Source organism: Lissotriton helveticus, chromosome 1_1 (genome assembly GCF_964261635.1).
Source record: "Lissotriton helveticus chromosome 1_1, aLisHel1.1, whole genome shotgun sequence".
NCBI lineage: Eukaryota > Metazoa > Chordata > Amphibia > Caudata > Salamandridae > Lissotriton > Lissotriton helveticus.
Genome location: NC_136057.1, coordinates 1,301,715,194 through 1,301,731,946, shown reverse-complemented (window position 1 = coordinate 1,301,731,946; position 16,753 = coordinate 1,301,715,194). Strand labels below are relative to the sequence as shown.

The 16,753-nt window shown below is 45.7% G+C and overlaps 1 protein-coding gene across 1 annotated transcript in view; it reads left to right on the top strand.

The window, feature by feature from the left end:
* Positions 1 to 12,569, top strand: part of LOC144823114 (volume-regulated anion channel subunit LRRC8D-like) — a 70,185-nt gene extending 57,616 nt beyond the window's left edge. The window contains exon 2 of the mRNA XM_078681305.1: positions 7,358 to 12,569. Coding sequence (XP_078537431.1) covers positions 7,360 to 9,822 — 2,463 coding nt within the window. The 5' untranslated portion in view covers positions 7,358 to 7,359 and the 3' untranslated portion in view covers positions 9,823 to 12,569. The remainder of the gene's footprint in view (positions 1 to 7,357) is intronic.
* The last annotated feature ends 4,184 nt before the right edge of the window (positions 12,570 to 16,753 follow it).

Below are 16,753 nucleotides of genomic sequence, written 5' to 3'. Positions count from 1 at the left end.
CACATCCTCTATCTTTAACATTGCGGCGGGTGCAGCTTCAAGCTGCACCCGCCGCAATGTTAAAGATGCATGCACCGCATTTGCGTGCGCAAAGCGGCAGGCACCGCGCGGTGCCTGCTGCTTTGTTCACGCAAATGTAGGGGGGTACCATAGGTACCCCCCTTCACCCAGGGGGCCCGCAACGGGCCCCCGAAGTGAAGGTCAGTATGCTTTTCCACGGCGGAAAAGCATACATTTTACACCATCCTAATATGTCTGGCGGTGTCTGAGAGACACTGCCACCATATTAGGCCTTTTCCGCCGCGGTTGTAAGCCAACCACGGCGGAAAAGCGGCAGACTGAAACCAGGACCCAACAGCCATCCTAATGTGGCGGTGGGTCTTTGGTGGGTCCGCAGAGGGTTTTCCGCATCCTCGGGGCCGGCGGTGGTTTCCGCCGGCCCGGAGGATGCGGAAAATCCTCCATCGTAATCAGCCCCCTAGGTGTGAGCCTTTGTTTCCCCTCCGCTTCATTTGCATCAGGTGTGAGGCTTCTAGCTGCTCCCTGCCAAGAGACTTGAATAAAAGGAGGCCTAATCACTCCTCAAATTCGGCCTTTGTTATGGGCCCACCAGGAGTCTTAAATAAGAAAGCCCAATCCTGTCCCCGCCTGCACATTGTTGCTTCTTGCAGAAGGAAAGCAGACAACGTGCAGGCGCTGCTGAAAGTGTCCTGGTGTTTGGAAATTACACCAGGACGAGTTCAGCACATTATTCAGTGGGGCCCAAATTCTTGGCAGGGTGGATGGCGTTCACCCTGTGAAAAAAGTGGATGTACGCCGTCCACCTGCGTGTACCCCAACTTGTGCCCTCCTAATACCTCGTTTTCCTGGCACACCGGCTGTCTTAAGTGTGGCATCACTTGAACCTGTGCACACTATCCTTAACAATTTCTTTAGCGGGTAGCTTGCTGTCAATATGGGGCATGATATTGACATCGAATTACTCTGATTTCAGGAGTAAGCATAGTTCCAACAGGCAGAGGCAGAACCTAACTCCTGATATCCACTGATTATCATTGGATCTAAAATTGGTGAAAGTGGTTACTCGGAGAGCTGACTCCATATGGGAAAAACATAATGAACTTAAATCCTCTGCCAAGTCTTTAACATTCTGGAATGCGACATGTCATAGTAAAAACAAGCATTGGCATAGCCAATAGGTCTCGCCTTTGGGACCTTATAAAGTGTTTAGCCATGCAACAGTTGATGTTGTTGCACCAATGAAATTGTGCTGCATAACTAAATACTTATAAGGTCACAAAAGCGAGACCTATTGGCTATGCCAATGCTTGTTTCGCTCAAAGTAGGGGATCTCCTTTCCTCTGAGAGTGCCCAAAGCATACAGGGAAGACACATGAGCTGAGGCACTGTTTCAACTATGGAGTGCCCCTGCAATCTGACGCCGTAGTCTTGTAAATCTGTTCCCAGCTCCTACTGTGCAGAATGACATACTTCTGTTTGGGAAGTCATCCTTCACGTGCTGTAAATCAGACTAAATGTTAAACAAGCATTGGCATAGCCAATAGGTCTCGCTTGTGGGACCTTATAAGTATTTTGTTTTGCAGCACAATATCCTTGTAACTAAATACTTCTAAGGTCCCACAAGCGAGACCTATTGGCTATGCCAATGCTTGTTACTTTAATACACTACAGACCTTGCAGGGAAGCTTTGGTTTAGACCAGTGGTTATCCAACTGCGGGGGATTATGAAACTAGCCGTTATCGCGGCCAGCTGGGAAGTGGACTAAGGTATGCAGGAGGCTTTCCCCACTGATGGCGTCATGGCGGATCTGACGTCAGATCTTTGGTATGTGCATGTGCTGCAACTGCTGGCCGGTTAGTTTCTGTCACCAAGGGTGGCCTGAGACAGATTGGCAACTTGACTTCCTTCCTGCGTGGCCCCCGCTGGTCAGCCACCGCAGCCTAGAAGCTGCAGCAGTGGATACCAACGGGGCTCTCACGGGGAGAGGCTTCTGGAAAGGGGAAGCGCGCGGCAAGAGAACGTAGCAAAGACCCGGGTCAGCGCGAGGCACGTGAAATGCGTGGCTGGTGTCGAGCCTCGATCCTTAGAGCAGCTCTTAGTTGTAAGCTTAAATTACAAAAGCGCCTTGTTTCATTTCTCCGGAAAAAAAACGAAGGTCCTCGGGCCTGGGGCGTGAATGCGAGCGAGCGAGCGAGGAGGGAAGCCGGGAAGCCGGATGGGGGTGGGAGAGCCTGGGGCGTGAATGCGAGGAGGGAAGCCGGGAAGCCAGATGGGGGTGGGAGAGCCTGGGGCTTGAATGCGAGCGAGCGAGGAGGGAAGCCGGGAAGCCGGATGGGGGTGGTAGAGCCTGGGGCGTGAATGCGAGCGAGGGGAGGCAGGCAGATTAGGGAGATGCGCGTGCTTGTGTGGTCACGTGACCCGCTTTGTGGCCACGTGACCTCACATGCACTGTGAAGAAACGCCAGTGGTTTCACTAGACGATCGAGCACTTGAATTCGATCCTATCCATTCCTGCGGAATGGGACAGGCTCGACCTAAAAAGGTAGACTTGATATCTGACACCAGACCACATCCAACCTAGTGAGGATGCTTTATTTTACAGTTATCTTTACAGAGTATTGCAGCGTTTACTGTCCACCCTCCTCTGCAGAAGACCAGAGTACCTCATCTCATGGTCTAGATTACACCCACCGTGCCCTGAGGTCACAGGTTGTCTCGCTCCTAGTGCTTCAGTATTATTACACAAAACACATTTACTTACGTTTGCTCACTATCATGCAACCCTACCCTCCCCACACACACACACACACACACACACTCAAACACATGACAAATGCATCACCCATGCAATGACACATATCAACACACTATGCCTAGACCTACATTCAACATAAAAAAGTTTTTGGGAGGGGTACTAACGTAGATTGTCGCACCGGCAACACTAAAACAGGCCCTGTACGCTGGCTTCTAGGAGGCAGTTAGTTTAGACAGAGGGCGCCCTGTAGCCCACAGACAAGCCTCTGCATTTCATCTCAAGGTGAGAAGTACTGCTGGGTCCCCATTGCCAGCCCGGTCAGATGCTGGGAAGGTTCTTGCCAGGGTTTTAAGTGGAATGAAAAAAACTGAAGGGTCTCTCAAAGGGGCGTGGCCAAAGTGATTAAGGGCGTGGCTTAAACACTTAAGCTAAAAATCTGTGTTTAGCATAGTGTGCCGCCTGACTTGCAGTTTGCTGTTTCTGTCATTGCATTTAAGATATATGATGCAAGTAAACTCCTACCTACAACAAGTCAGGACTATTGGCTTTTTCAATGGTTGTTAGTTGCAGAAGATAAATAATAAGCAGCAACTATGGCTTGTATATAATATTGAAAAAGCTTCCACTTAAACCCCTGGTGACACCGGACAATGTTGCTGCTCCTGAGTTTCAAAAAGAGAAGGGAAATCCAGAGAGAAAATGACTATCTTTAAAGGATTTCCCTTCCCCCTACAACGCTCACCTGGCAGGACATCATCCCGTAACTTCTCCACAAGTGAGAAGTGAGCAGTGGGATCAAAGGCACATCTATGTGCCTACTGTCTTTGCAGTCCGGAAAAAACGGGCCGCCTGTACCAGGGCATAAAACCGAGCCAGATTGAGACCCGTTTCGAGGCCCCCTTTAAAAAACTGCTGGTGCTCATCACTGGTGCGACCCAGCCCACTTAAAGCCCTGGTTCTTGCACAATTCCAGCAGCAATCCCAGTGACTCTGCGGCAGCTCGGTAGGGGTCATCCTAGAGCGAGCACTTCTTTGGGGCTCATTAAATGAAAATACATAACATCCCACGGGCCTGCCCCTTTCCAGTCCCTTAATCATGTACCTTGTAGTTGACCTTAGAATAGCTCCTCAAAGGGATAGTGCTGATGACATCACTTACAGGTCACAGGCCATCCCATGCCTTAGGAGATGCTAGTCCCCAAAAATTATATTTGGTGGCCCCCACTGCAAGCACTGGCTCAAATTAAGCACTGCTAATATGTAGATTTTCCAATTCACTGTCCAACCTATAGTGAGGCGGCATTAATATCCCCGCTCATGTAACTGCCCCTGATACTGTTGACACTGGTATACAAGGCAAGGGTGTGGTATTATGGTTTAATTATCTTATTTATTTGAGAATGTGTATTTATGTAGGTAGTGGATCCATACCTAAATCACCTTCTTAAGATTTCTTCTCAGTAATTTGCAGGAATTCATTTTAACTAACATTGATTAATCACTGATTTTCATACCAACGATATGTTCCCTAACAGTGTTTTGTTTTGTCAATCTATACAATAAATAAAGAACATTATCACTTGCAAATTCAGCTGCACTGGCTTAGTGACTGTAAGTTATTTGAGTGAAATGGGACCTGTAGCTGTCATGATAAAAAAAGCAGTGGGGTGCAGTAAGGCATGGAGCGAAAGACCCACCACTGATAAGAGAGCAGTCCACAATACTGCCATGCCAGTAAATCAAGAATGTATGTCTTAACACCAATATTCTGAACACTGCGCAAAAAAGCAGGCTTGTACTTTGTCACGCACACAGATACATCAATCACTACCACTGTATTATAAATATATGTATATAGCGCTTTCTACCTCAAGAGAGGCGTTCCTCCTTTTAAAATAGAAATCAATCGTTCCTTTTTTCCCCCCGAACTTTAATGACCCCTCTTGCATGTCATGCAGGCTGTGTTTAAACGCATGTTTGCGGCTGCTACTGCACCGCCTCCAACCCGTTATCCTTCTTATAGAATGGACATCAGCAGAAGGGGCAGCGTTTACGATGCAAACAAGCTCTGGTGATGTACAAGAACTAGAAACGCATGAGCAATATGGCAAGGCCGGAGTCTGGTGAAACCAGGCCTGCCGCCAGCAACAGAGCCACAAGCGTCGCTGACTGATCTCCGCAGACCCTGAACTGCAGAAGGAAAGGCCACATCCCCCTGAAACTGATCTGTGTTTTGGTTTAGAAGTGAAAGTAAGCCGCAGAGCTCTGCTGAAAATACAGACTCAACAGTTGGTCCGGTGTCATATCATGTCCCAACAGACCTGACGACACATCTGCTTCATCAGCAGTGATTGTGCTTCGCATGTGCTATTTATATTTAGTCAGAAACTCGCACTTCAAATCGACTTGCTGTGAATTACAAAAGAGATCCTGTCTGAGCGGCCATGTTTATTAATGTAATTTATTTGAATACATTAGTGTCATCTCCCCCTCCCCCCAATGAGACCGACAGTAATGGTAAAGAGTCGAGACTGATGGTACAGTAGTCGCTTCGCACAGTAATACAGAACCTAGTCCGTTGATTCAATCAATATGAAAGAGGTGCTTTGAGCCCTCAATCTCTGCTGTAGGATTTGAAACGCAGATTAAATTACATTAGTTTGCGTCAATCTCTGTCATAGCAAAAAGGGCGACGACGCATGGCTGACATGATATCTGAGAAAATGACCAGCAATCCTGTAAAAAACGTAAAACAAGGGAGGGTGAGAGCGAGAGTAGAGGAATGTCAACAAGCGTGCGCGGCCACGCTAATTGAAAACAGATGGCCCCTGCACGCCGCTGCTCGCTCCTGCAAGGTGGATGCCAGCACAAGCACGAGTGCTTGAAAAGAGCTGACCGATTTCTAAAGGTCCTCTCCTAGAGCAGTGTTTGCGCGCTGCGCTAGGCTCGACCTAACTAGCACTGGCAATTTCACCATAGGTGCCTGTAATATATAGAATAGGCACATAGTGGCACCATAGTTCATACATGCAAATTAGGGAAGCCGAATCCTCATTATAAACCTCTTTTATGTGCGAGATGCTAACAAGGCCTTTGGTTCAAAACTATAGTGGTTCTTGACCTTTTAACTTGAGTACCCCAGCCCCCACCCAATAAATCAATATTGGAAGCCTGAGACCCCAAACAAGTAATTTCTACTGTTTGAACCTCTAACCAAAACCCCAAAATAGAGCGAAAAGTATACTTAAAACAAATACACACAACGTGAAATATTTTATGTAATTCACCAACAAAATAATTACCATACTCAAAATTGTAACTTTAGCGGGAAGGTTGAATCTTTTCAAAAGTAAGTATTATTTCCATGGGAAGCTATATATTAGACTGTAGCATATCACTGTCTCTTTGTTCTTGATGTATTCTCTTTTAGCAGAGCATTTTAACATTTTCAAATCAAAATTTTGCTATGTGTGTATGTATGTGTGTGTGTGTATTATATATAATGTGTGTGTGTTATTATTTAATTTTCCAAGCCCCTGTGGACCCTCTTCGTAGGCGTCTCAGACCAGCAGCGGTCCACCGACTACAGGTTTAGAAATAATGGTAAAGAGTAGGCCTCTAATGGGGCAAAGGTGTAGTTTAGAATGGTGGCCTACTTGAATAACACTCCCAACAGCATGGCAAATTCGTTCCAAATACCTTCACTCTGTTTTTCTAGCAAAAAATCCTTAAAATAAGAAATGGTTTGATTTGGGGGCGCAAGAAGGGTGTTGGACGGTTGGAGATCCCTAACTGGAGAATGGAGAGAGCTCAGTGAGTGAGTTGTTAAGGAAGATAGAGAGAAAGAAGAAGAGCTGAGGAAAGTGGTGCGATGAATGATGTGGGTGGGGGTAGTGGCACAAAGGGTCGGCTATTAAGGTTGTTTGAATTTTTCTGGAAAGGCGGGTCACAAAGTCTTTAACGATGGGGGGGGGTCAGGAAGGAAATGCAGGGGATGGGATATGTTTTTTTTCTCTTCCTAACTGTTTGAAAAGCTGTAAGAAACAGAGCTCTCTACCAGTGCTACAAGGAGGAATACATGTGTGGTACAAACCAGTAAAATGCAACCTGTTGACCGCTTTTATCAAGGCAGTAGGACTCATCTGCTCCCCCATCTTTCAGAGCGCACCCTCTGCGTTTTCTTCAGTCCGAGCCTCTTTACATGGTTTTGAGCAGGCTGTCTTTCTCTTTTATGTTTCAGCTTTGGATGTGACCCACTCCGTGGGGCACAGATTCATGTCAGACAGTCCTCCTCTTTGAAGCATTAATTTGTTCTCATAAATCCCCCATTGTTGTTCTTGTGGCCTCTTGAACTCTGAGATCTCCAACCCTGTTGCTTCTCAGACTGCCTCATTCCCTCATCACACTCTCCAACTCTTCACAAATTAACTCCACCTCTTTTCCTCCCAGCATCTACCAAGCTGCATGCCATAGTCTTGAAGCAAAGTGCAGCTAATTAACTTTTTCAGGAAAATAAAATATATATGTTTTAAAGACTAGTTGTTTTACTAATTCTCCTCTTTTTCTGCATTTTCCCTCAGAAATGTTTACCATTACGGAAGTTGCTACACTGAACGACAGTCAAAGCGCCTTCAAAACACTGAAGCCCTGGTGGGACGTCCTGATGGACTATCTGGTCATCCTGATGCTCATGGTGTCATTCTTCTCTGGAACTCTCCTGATCTCCAAAGACCAGGTTGTCTGCCTGCCATTAGATGAAGATTTGAACAAGACTGTGTCAAATTCTTCACAGCTGTCCACTGTTGCGTTGGCCACCCCTTCGACTGCCACCTCTGTCCTCATGCACAAAACCAGCTCTGGAGCAGTGGATGGAGAGGAGCCACATCTCCCTTTCTCCAGAAGGGCCTCTTCCAAGACAGGAGGTCATCCAACCAACCTAGACTATCAACAGTACATCTACATCAGCCATGTCTGCTACCAGAAAGCGCTGCCATGGTACTCCAAATACTCCCCTTACCTTGCCTTGATGCATTCTCTCCTCTTGCTCATCAGTAGTAACTTTTGGTTTAAGTATCCCAAGACCTCTTCCAAGATTGAGCACTTCATCTCAATTCTGAAGAAGTGCTTTGAGTCACCCTGGACCACCAAGGCTCTTTCTGAGACAGCTTGCCAACACTCTGAAGAGGACCCTGGACGTCTCAAGTCATGTGCTTCACGGGCCTGCGAAAGGCGGACAACTGATGAGGTCGCTTCTCCAGGCTCCTACAGAGGAGACATTCCCTTTGAAATCTCGGAGGTGACCTCCTCCAATATCTTGGACAAAAAGGATGGAGAACAGGCCAAAGCACTCTTTGAAAAGATTCGCAAATTCCGAACACACACTGAGGATGCTGATCTCATCTACAAAGTCTATGTTGGACAAACAGTTTTTAAGGTTGTCAAGTTCCTTATAATTTTGGGGTACACTTCCAGCTTTGTGGGTGCGATCCGCTTTCGTCACATCTGCAAGCCCAACATAAAAAGCCTGACTGGCTACTCCGTGTTTTTCTGCACCCACAACTTGGCATTTATACTCCAGAAGTTGTTGATTGCTTACATAGGTCTAGTTTGTATATATGGACTGGTTGGTATCTACACTCTGTTCTGGATTTTCAAGAAGTCATTGAAGGAATATTCATTTGAGAAGGTCCGTGAGGAAAGTAACTTCAGTGACATCCCGGATGTTAAGAATGATTTTGCCTTCCTGCTGCATATGGCCGACCAGTATGACCAGTTGTATTCAAAGAGGTTTGCCATTTTCCTCTCGGCAGTGAGTGAGAACAAGCTGCTGGAGCTCAACCTCAATCACGAATGGACGTATGAGAAGCTACGGCAGCACATCAGCAGGAACTCAAGTGGCAAGCTTGAGCTGCAGCTCTTCATGCTCTCTGGACTGCCCAAGGCTGTCTTTGAGATGATGGATCTGGAAGTGTTGAAGCTGGAGCTCATCTCTGATGTCAAGCTACCTGCAAAGATCTCAAAGATGAGCTGCCTCACTGAGCTCTACCTCTACCACTGCCCTGCAAAGGTGGAACACATTGCCTTCAGTTTCCTGAGGGACCACCTCAAAGTGCTGCATATCAAGTTCACAGACATCGACGAAATCCCTCTTTGGGTCTATTCCCTAAAGAATCTGTTGGAGCTTCACCTGTCTGGCAACCTCAGCTCAGTCAACAACAAAGTCATTTCATTGGAATCACTAAAGGAGCTGAAAAATCTCAAAGTGCTGACCATCAAGAGCAACTTTAATAAAGTCCCCTCAGCTGTGACGGACCTGGCTAGCCACCTCTCCAGGCTGGTAATCGAGAATGATGGGACTAAACTGGTGATTCTAAGTAACCTAAAGAAGATGTCCAATCTCTTAGAGTTGGAGCTCCATCACTGTGAGCTGGAGAAGATTCCCCATGCCATCTTTAGCTTGACCAGTCTTCAGAAACTTGACCTTGAGTCCAATAGTATCCAGGCGATTGAGGATATGGCAAGCTTCCAGCATCTTCGCCGTCTGACCTGTTTAAAACTCAGTCACAATGCCATCTCTTCGATCCCAAACTCCATTGAGGTTCTGAAAAACCTTGAGCAGCTTTTTCTGTCAGACAACAAGCTGGCTTCTGTGCCGTCAGCCCTGTTTACTCTAGGTAAGCTGAGGCATCTCGATCTCAGCAACAACTTGATCCAGGTTCTCCCAGAGGAGATTGGTCAGCTTGGTCTTCTGCAGGTCCTCTCTGTGAGCGGCAACCAGCTCGAAGATCTCCCCAGCCAACTTTTCAAATGCCTCCGGCTGAAAACTTTGCATGTAGGAAGGAACAAGCTGTCTTCTCTCTCCCCAGAGATTGGAGAGTTGATTCATCTGACTAACCTGGATCTGAAGGGGAATGTTCTGCAAGCCCTGCCATCAGAGATCAGCTTCTGCTCACTGCTGAAGAAGAGTGGTCTCACTGTGGAGGAAGACCTTCTTCAAACATTGCCTACCTACATTAGAGAGGGCCTGGTGGAACATTCTCTGTGAAAGAACTCGCAGCACGAGCTTACTCTGTATATTGTTAATATTAAAAGAGGTCTAATAGCACAAAATATAGGGGTAGTTCACTTCTAGATATTTATTTCCAACATTACTTGGAGGTGATAGACCTGATTGCGAAAGAGGATAGGCCTGCGTAAGTGCTAGTTCCTGAGCTTAAGAGTGAACAGGGACAGGCTCTTTGGAGGTGCAGGAAGGATCACTGGCTACATATGATGCTCTAAGAGATGTTGCTTAGGAAGGTTGAGAAGTTATGCGTTCAATGATTTCAAACAGTGAGAGAGTTACTACCGAAAATGTCTGCAGGGAGTTAAAGTGTTTTTTTTTTAATATGAATTGTTCTGAACTTTGATGTCTTGGTACCTCACTGGACGCTGCTGTGATCTCTAAGAGTGTAAATAACGTGGCTGGACCTCCGGAAGCCTGTAGGATGGTGCTGTTTTGAGAATTCCATGAAACTAGAGCAGAGGAACAGCTATCTGAACCTACTTCATAAGTGGTTGCTTTAAGTCATACTGGACAATAACATAACCTGGCTCATGGTGAGATTATAGAAAGGTAAGGGCAAATCTTTATGGGTGAGCTGTGCCCCTAGAAAACGTATAATTTAATAGCACATCCAAATTGTTGGGTGGATCGTGTGAACCACGAATCATGAGACAACGTTCCCCAGGGACATGGTTCAAAACAGCATTTCATAATACTGTCAATGAAAGGACTGACTTAAAAAGTGAATTATGGAGCAGATTTTAGAAAAACTGAAGTTTTATTACAAAATTCAAAAGCACAATACAGAAATAGTAAAAGTGCAGATGCAGCAATAGTCTCATTTACATGCATAAAATCATGGTCATGAAGGATGTCCGTAATTGGTACAATGCAGAATAATAAGCAAAATGAGAAATGAACTGAGCCTCAAATTTGCAGCAAAATCTATTAGAAATTAGGCAGCATCCCTACTAGAGGGCAGACGTTTGTCTCACCCACAACTTTAAGGGTTTATATACAGTTTTGTTGCATAGAATTTATGCAGAATGTCAAAGTCGGCGTGGTATGATCATTGCTCCAATGAATCACAGTTTTACAATTAAAAAGTCACATAGCCCTATCACCTTACAACTAACCTGCTGCATGAATATTGATTCAGCACTTCTGACCAAATGTCATCTGGAGGTGTCAGAATAAACTAGCTACATAAACAACTGTGAACCATAGTGAATAAATGCAATACCGCGAGCAAGTGGAAGGTCACTGGAAATTGTTACTAAAGCTTCCGCTGGTAGGCCCTCTTGGAGAACAGTGTTATTCAGGAAAACACATATCCATGTCTTGCAGCAGGTAGTGTAAGGCAGAGATATAAACAGAAAATAAACATTATGAGACAGCATCTGTTTTGGTCAAGATGGTGTCGAACTAACTGTAGCGTAGCTAGCTTAAGCCAGGAAAACGCACTTTAACATGTAGCGCATTTGTTTCAATTGTAATATCTCCATATCTGTATACACATGAATTCAAGTGTACATTAATTGCTGGCCCCACTATTATTAATACAAATGTTGATTTAAATGCACAAAACTCTCAATGTTTTTTACATGGTAGCATATCTGAGTGGGATTGGCTCCTGCCACTGTGGTTTGCAGGCAACAGGTTAGAAATGTGGTGGTCTACTCAGCATTCCATTGTTTGAGACGAGATACCAATGGCTGTTCATTTAAAGATGTAAGTTAGTATTAAATAAGAATTATATAAATAACACATTATTATAATTATGGAATGGTTAAAAAAAATATCTCCTCGTCTACCTTCTGTGTCCTGATTTAGTCAAAAATTGTTAGAAAATGTTACATTTTTCTCCAAGCAATGTGTTTTACTCTACTCCACATTCAGCATTCATCCATTATTGACCCTGCACTGTTTACCGCCCCTCCTCCTCTTCAAGGGCCACCCCACATATGTTTTTCAGCCTTGAGTGGCCCCAGTTTTTTGGCTCCCTATTTCCAGATTAACCATAGGAGCTTGAAACTCCTCTGACAATATCCTACATTAGCCTGCTACTTCCATAATTATTTTTTTCACCGTATATATGTGATGTATGAATTGTGTATAATTGTGCATATTCTGAAACCCAGGCATAGATCCTGCTGGCAAGGTGCTGCTGCTGACTGGCCAACTCCCTTGAGCACTGAAATGCTGTAGCATTAAAGGTTTCCTATAAAACCCAGCTTGAGAAATTGATTTTACCTTTATAGATACCATAAAGGAGAAATGTGAATACAGCCCCATAGCCAGGAGGTGCCCAACAGCCTTTAATGCAGCCCAGCCCTTCTGGCATTTGCCCTCTTGAATTAATGGTCAGCCCACCTTTGTTCTTCCCAGTTCTTGAACCTTTTTGCTAGTTGTTTTTATTGCCCAAATTACCATTGACTCATGGTAATGTGTCAAAACTCGACATCAGTTTAAATGTTGTTCCATTTAATGTACTGGTTTGGGGTGGAAGGGAAGGTAATCAACCTCAGTGTCTTGTTGGATGGCCGCCATTGCAGCAACACAGTATTCTACAACACCCTATGTGCTATATGCGGAAGACGGAGTTGAGAACATTGAATGCTCCATGCCGAGTGTGAGGTGAACACTATGGTCACTCGCAGTGCTTCTCAAAAATCATGTGGTGTGTTTAATGTATATGTTTTGATAAATAACTTTTACAGCAGTAAAATGTATATAATTAGTTTAAACTTGTTTTGTGTTTACATATCTATGCATCTACATACACGCATATAATATTTTTTTAGGTCTTGCCTCTTTTCCATTCCGAAGGAATGGGAAATGGCGAGAATTCAAGTGCTCAAAATCCTCGTGAAACCACTGTTTTTTTCCTGCAGTTTTCTTTGAGTTCACGTGGCCACAGGCACGCGCTTTTGGGCCATAAACTTTCACGGCCATCTGTTCCCCAGCTATTTCTCCTCCCCCTCCCCAGCCAGCTTCCCCCAGGCCGTAGCAGCTCTCCTCCCACACCTTTGAAGTGAAGCTTAGCTTCACTTCAAAGGCCCCTGCTGCTTCACACCCTCATCTCCTCCCCCCCTCCCCTTCTCTGCCTTACCTCCGTCTTGTTTATATCTATATCTTATCTCTTCTAAAATGTTGCCATGTAGGTCTTTCTGTCTTTGGAGGTCTGGCTTTTCTTTATATCTACCACTTCCCTCTTCTAAAATGTTGCCATGTGCTTATGTCATACTAATAGCGTAAGCATTATGTGTTTAAAACTGAAATTGTACACCAGAAAATGAGGGAGAAGTTGCATTTCATTATTTTGCTTTGTTTACACTGTAAGTGTAATAGTATAGACAATTTACATGTGAAAGCAGGCAATTTCAACAAGCTCCTTTTCTTTTATATTACTAACAAACCACAAAAAGTACAACATGTGTATGATGTGTTTATAAAAGTATTCACCGAGCAGGATTTAAACTGTTACACACTTCTATTGCACTTGTCGGATTATTTTTTAGTAGTAAACGCTGTTTTTGTCAGTCTCTGTCACACAGGCCGTAGAATCGTATGTACAGAATTTCCCGGCGGTTTTGTTCAATAAAAACCTTTGTTAACATAGCACCGCACTCGACCAACACTCAGAGGGGTGGGGCACACGGTTTAACGCCAGAATGGGCAGTAAAAACACATATATTTGTGTGATGGATGTTGACCGTTCAGCGATGCACTACATCGAAGCCGGGCATTCCGGGGGCACGAACTGAATACCTAGCTCCGACGCAGAATATAACGGGGTGCACCAAACAACTTCCTCACACGTCACCGGCTAACTTCTTTGGTAAAGGTGGTGATGAACTGCCATTGTAGGCTGGCCCGACCTCTGGGATGAAGGACACCGATCCCTGCAGCACGCATAAAACCCGCCGTGTAACGGTGGCTAAAACGTGGAACTCATCCTGTGCAACGCAAGTCACACGGTGTTTTTGAGGCAACAACCAAAACGCCGAAAATGCCCCCGTTCCATCTGCCTCTGTCTTGTTAGTGACCAGCATGCCTCGAGGCAGAGGCACTACACTTTGTGTGAAGCGTGGGACTCATCCTGTGCAACGCAAGTCACACGGTGTTGTTGAGGCAACAACCAAAACGCCAAAAATGCCCCTGTTCCATCTGCCTCTGTCTTGTTAGTGACCAGCATGCCTCGAGGCAGAGGCACTACACTTTGTGTGAAGCGATGTCTCACACCATCGGGAGCTTCCCGTGCTCCAAGCTGGTTAAAGACGGCTCACTTCAGGCTCAGACTCCATCTTAGCTGACTACCAGTGTGATCTGCATCCCACACGGCATTGGTGACGTTGCACAGCGCTCTTTGACTGACAACCAGCCTGCCTCGAGGCAGAGGCGCTACACTGTATGTGAAGCGAGGTCTCACACCATCGGGCGCTTCGCGTGCACTTCATGCCCCCAGGAGGCATGGACTCAGGAATCCTGTTTCTTAAGTTCTTTTTTATTGACCAGCGTGCCTCGAGGCAGAGGTGCTACACTTTATGTGAAGCAAGGTCTCACACCATTGGGCGCTTCACGTGCTACAAGCATCTTAAAGATTGCTCACTTCATGCACTCCCCCATGTTAATAAAACAAACTAAAAGCAGATCGTGACCCCCCCCCTCCCCACAGCAATGCCAAGAGCTTGTTTTTCTTGTTGTTTAGAAGATCCCACGCCATGCTTTCGCATTTTGCTCCCAGCAGCTGCCCCTTATCTCTTTCCTCAAAGACCACCGCTGCTACATATTAATGAGATGTTGATAACATTGCAACTTCATAAGCCCTCCCCCAGACGACCTTATCTTGGTTGGACCCAGAGCCTTGCCATTCAGTACCCCTCCCAACTACTGAAGGGCAAGGGGGGAAATCTGAGCATTCTGAGACTTCACCTGCTGTGCTTCCTGTTCACTTTGTAGACTCTTTGCCCTGCGAGGACCGAGACAACGGGGTCACTGCCCACCCGCCTCCCGCCGCCCGACCTCTTTTCCAGCTTGGGGTCTGACCGCCGAGTGGAGCGTGGTGTGAGGCATGAAAGACCACAAGACCCAGCATTCCCAGTGGCATACTCCGCGACATTTGCGCGCCAGGAGGCGCTCAAATACAGCGTCACCCCCGTCTCGCGGGACGCCGGGCGAAGCCCAGGCAAAGGGCGGGCCCTCTACGGCCCTCAGAGGCCAGAGGAGGCTAAGCTAGGCCACCCCTTTAACATCCATTAAGGAGTACTAAGTAAATATCATCTGCGGCACAAGATAGCATGTGCTGTTGACCTCTAGATCTGCCACCGACCCGCTCAGGAAGCCTGGAAAGAGGAGGGAATCTGCATGGAAAAGTCTAAACAGCCCTAATACTACCTCTAAACAGGAATAGGAAAAAAACGCTACTACATCTGGTATTGAAGTAAGATCATCTTGTATTTACTTTCCTTTTCCTTCTATTTCCTTGCGGGCATAAGATAATCTCTAACTGTAACACAATTATGTCTAAACGAAATATTCCTGTGGCACCTGATACACCAAAGAACACTATGGACAATTACCTTGTTCAGGTGGTCAATAAGATAAACAGTGAACGAAGACAATCGCTGGGTCTATATCAGTCACCCATCCTCCCCTCTATGAGTCCCCCTGCAAATCCACAAACAACCGATGCTACACAACAAGACCCTAGCATCGTTGCCCCTGAAACCGACTCCACAGGCAATGCAAGTATGGATATAAGTGGACCTAATGGGGCTGACATGGAGATACACACGGACACTGACCTGGACACACATACTGACATTGTGATGGAAGAAGCACCGTCTGTAAAGCGGATGACTAGGGCAGTTAGAGCGTGTCGTAAAACGCAAAACAATCGTGGGGGGGGGGGAGGTCAGGGAAGAATAAAGCTACTCCTTCACCAAAATCTAAAGGCAAATGTCGGGAGTATGTGGAGGAAAATACTAGGGAGTTACTGGATGAAGCTTTATTGTCTAAAATCTCAGAGCTGTTAGAGTTGAAAATTCAGACATTTATCAAGCCACTGATTAGTAAAATTGACAAACTTTCTGCGGTAATAAAAAAATTGGGAGGTATTCAAGTTACATGGATTGGGAATAATCTTAAAAAATGGAAGGGCGATTGTGTCGTGTTAAACTTCCATAACTCAGCCACACTTCCGAATATTTTGCCCAATATTCTTCCCCCACAACGAAGAAGTGGCACCATTATCCCCCTTACATTGGAATTTTTCTACAATGAGCTGAAAAAACCCAAACAAAATGCCCTGAAGTCAGTTTGGATGGTAAGAAACAACAGATGGGGTGGGGGACCTATGGTAACTGATTCAAACATTGCCCTAGGCAATAGGGCTCGTGCATGGCTAGGTGACCACCAAAAAACGCCCTGTTTGACTACCCAAGGGCCAAATTGGAACTTGGTGAGTAGACGGGCCCGTATAATCATGTCAATATGTATGTGCCGACACGTTATGACAATTACGTTGAAGGATGGCTAGGTGACCAGCAGAACTTGCCATACCCTAATACCCCAGTGCCTAGATGGAATACAGCTATAGATGGATGGGTTTTGGGGCTTCGTCCTACAATTATGGAATTAGCACCTTCAACAGGTTTGGGGCTTTGGCTGGTCTTAACGACTGTGATTGACTCAAGGGGGGGGGGGTTTCCAACGAAGTAAGGGATGTCACTCCCAGGTACAACCCCGAAGCTGAGCCCAATCAAAATGCATTAGATTGTATGGCAGAATTGCCGCTCTACCATCCCACTAGACAAAATGCAGTGGCTCAAATATTGAATACTGATGTTATCGAGAATACTAGACAACCCCAGGCACAGGCAAATCAAGAAATCCTAGAAATAGACAAAATATTTTGCTGGAACATTGC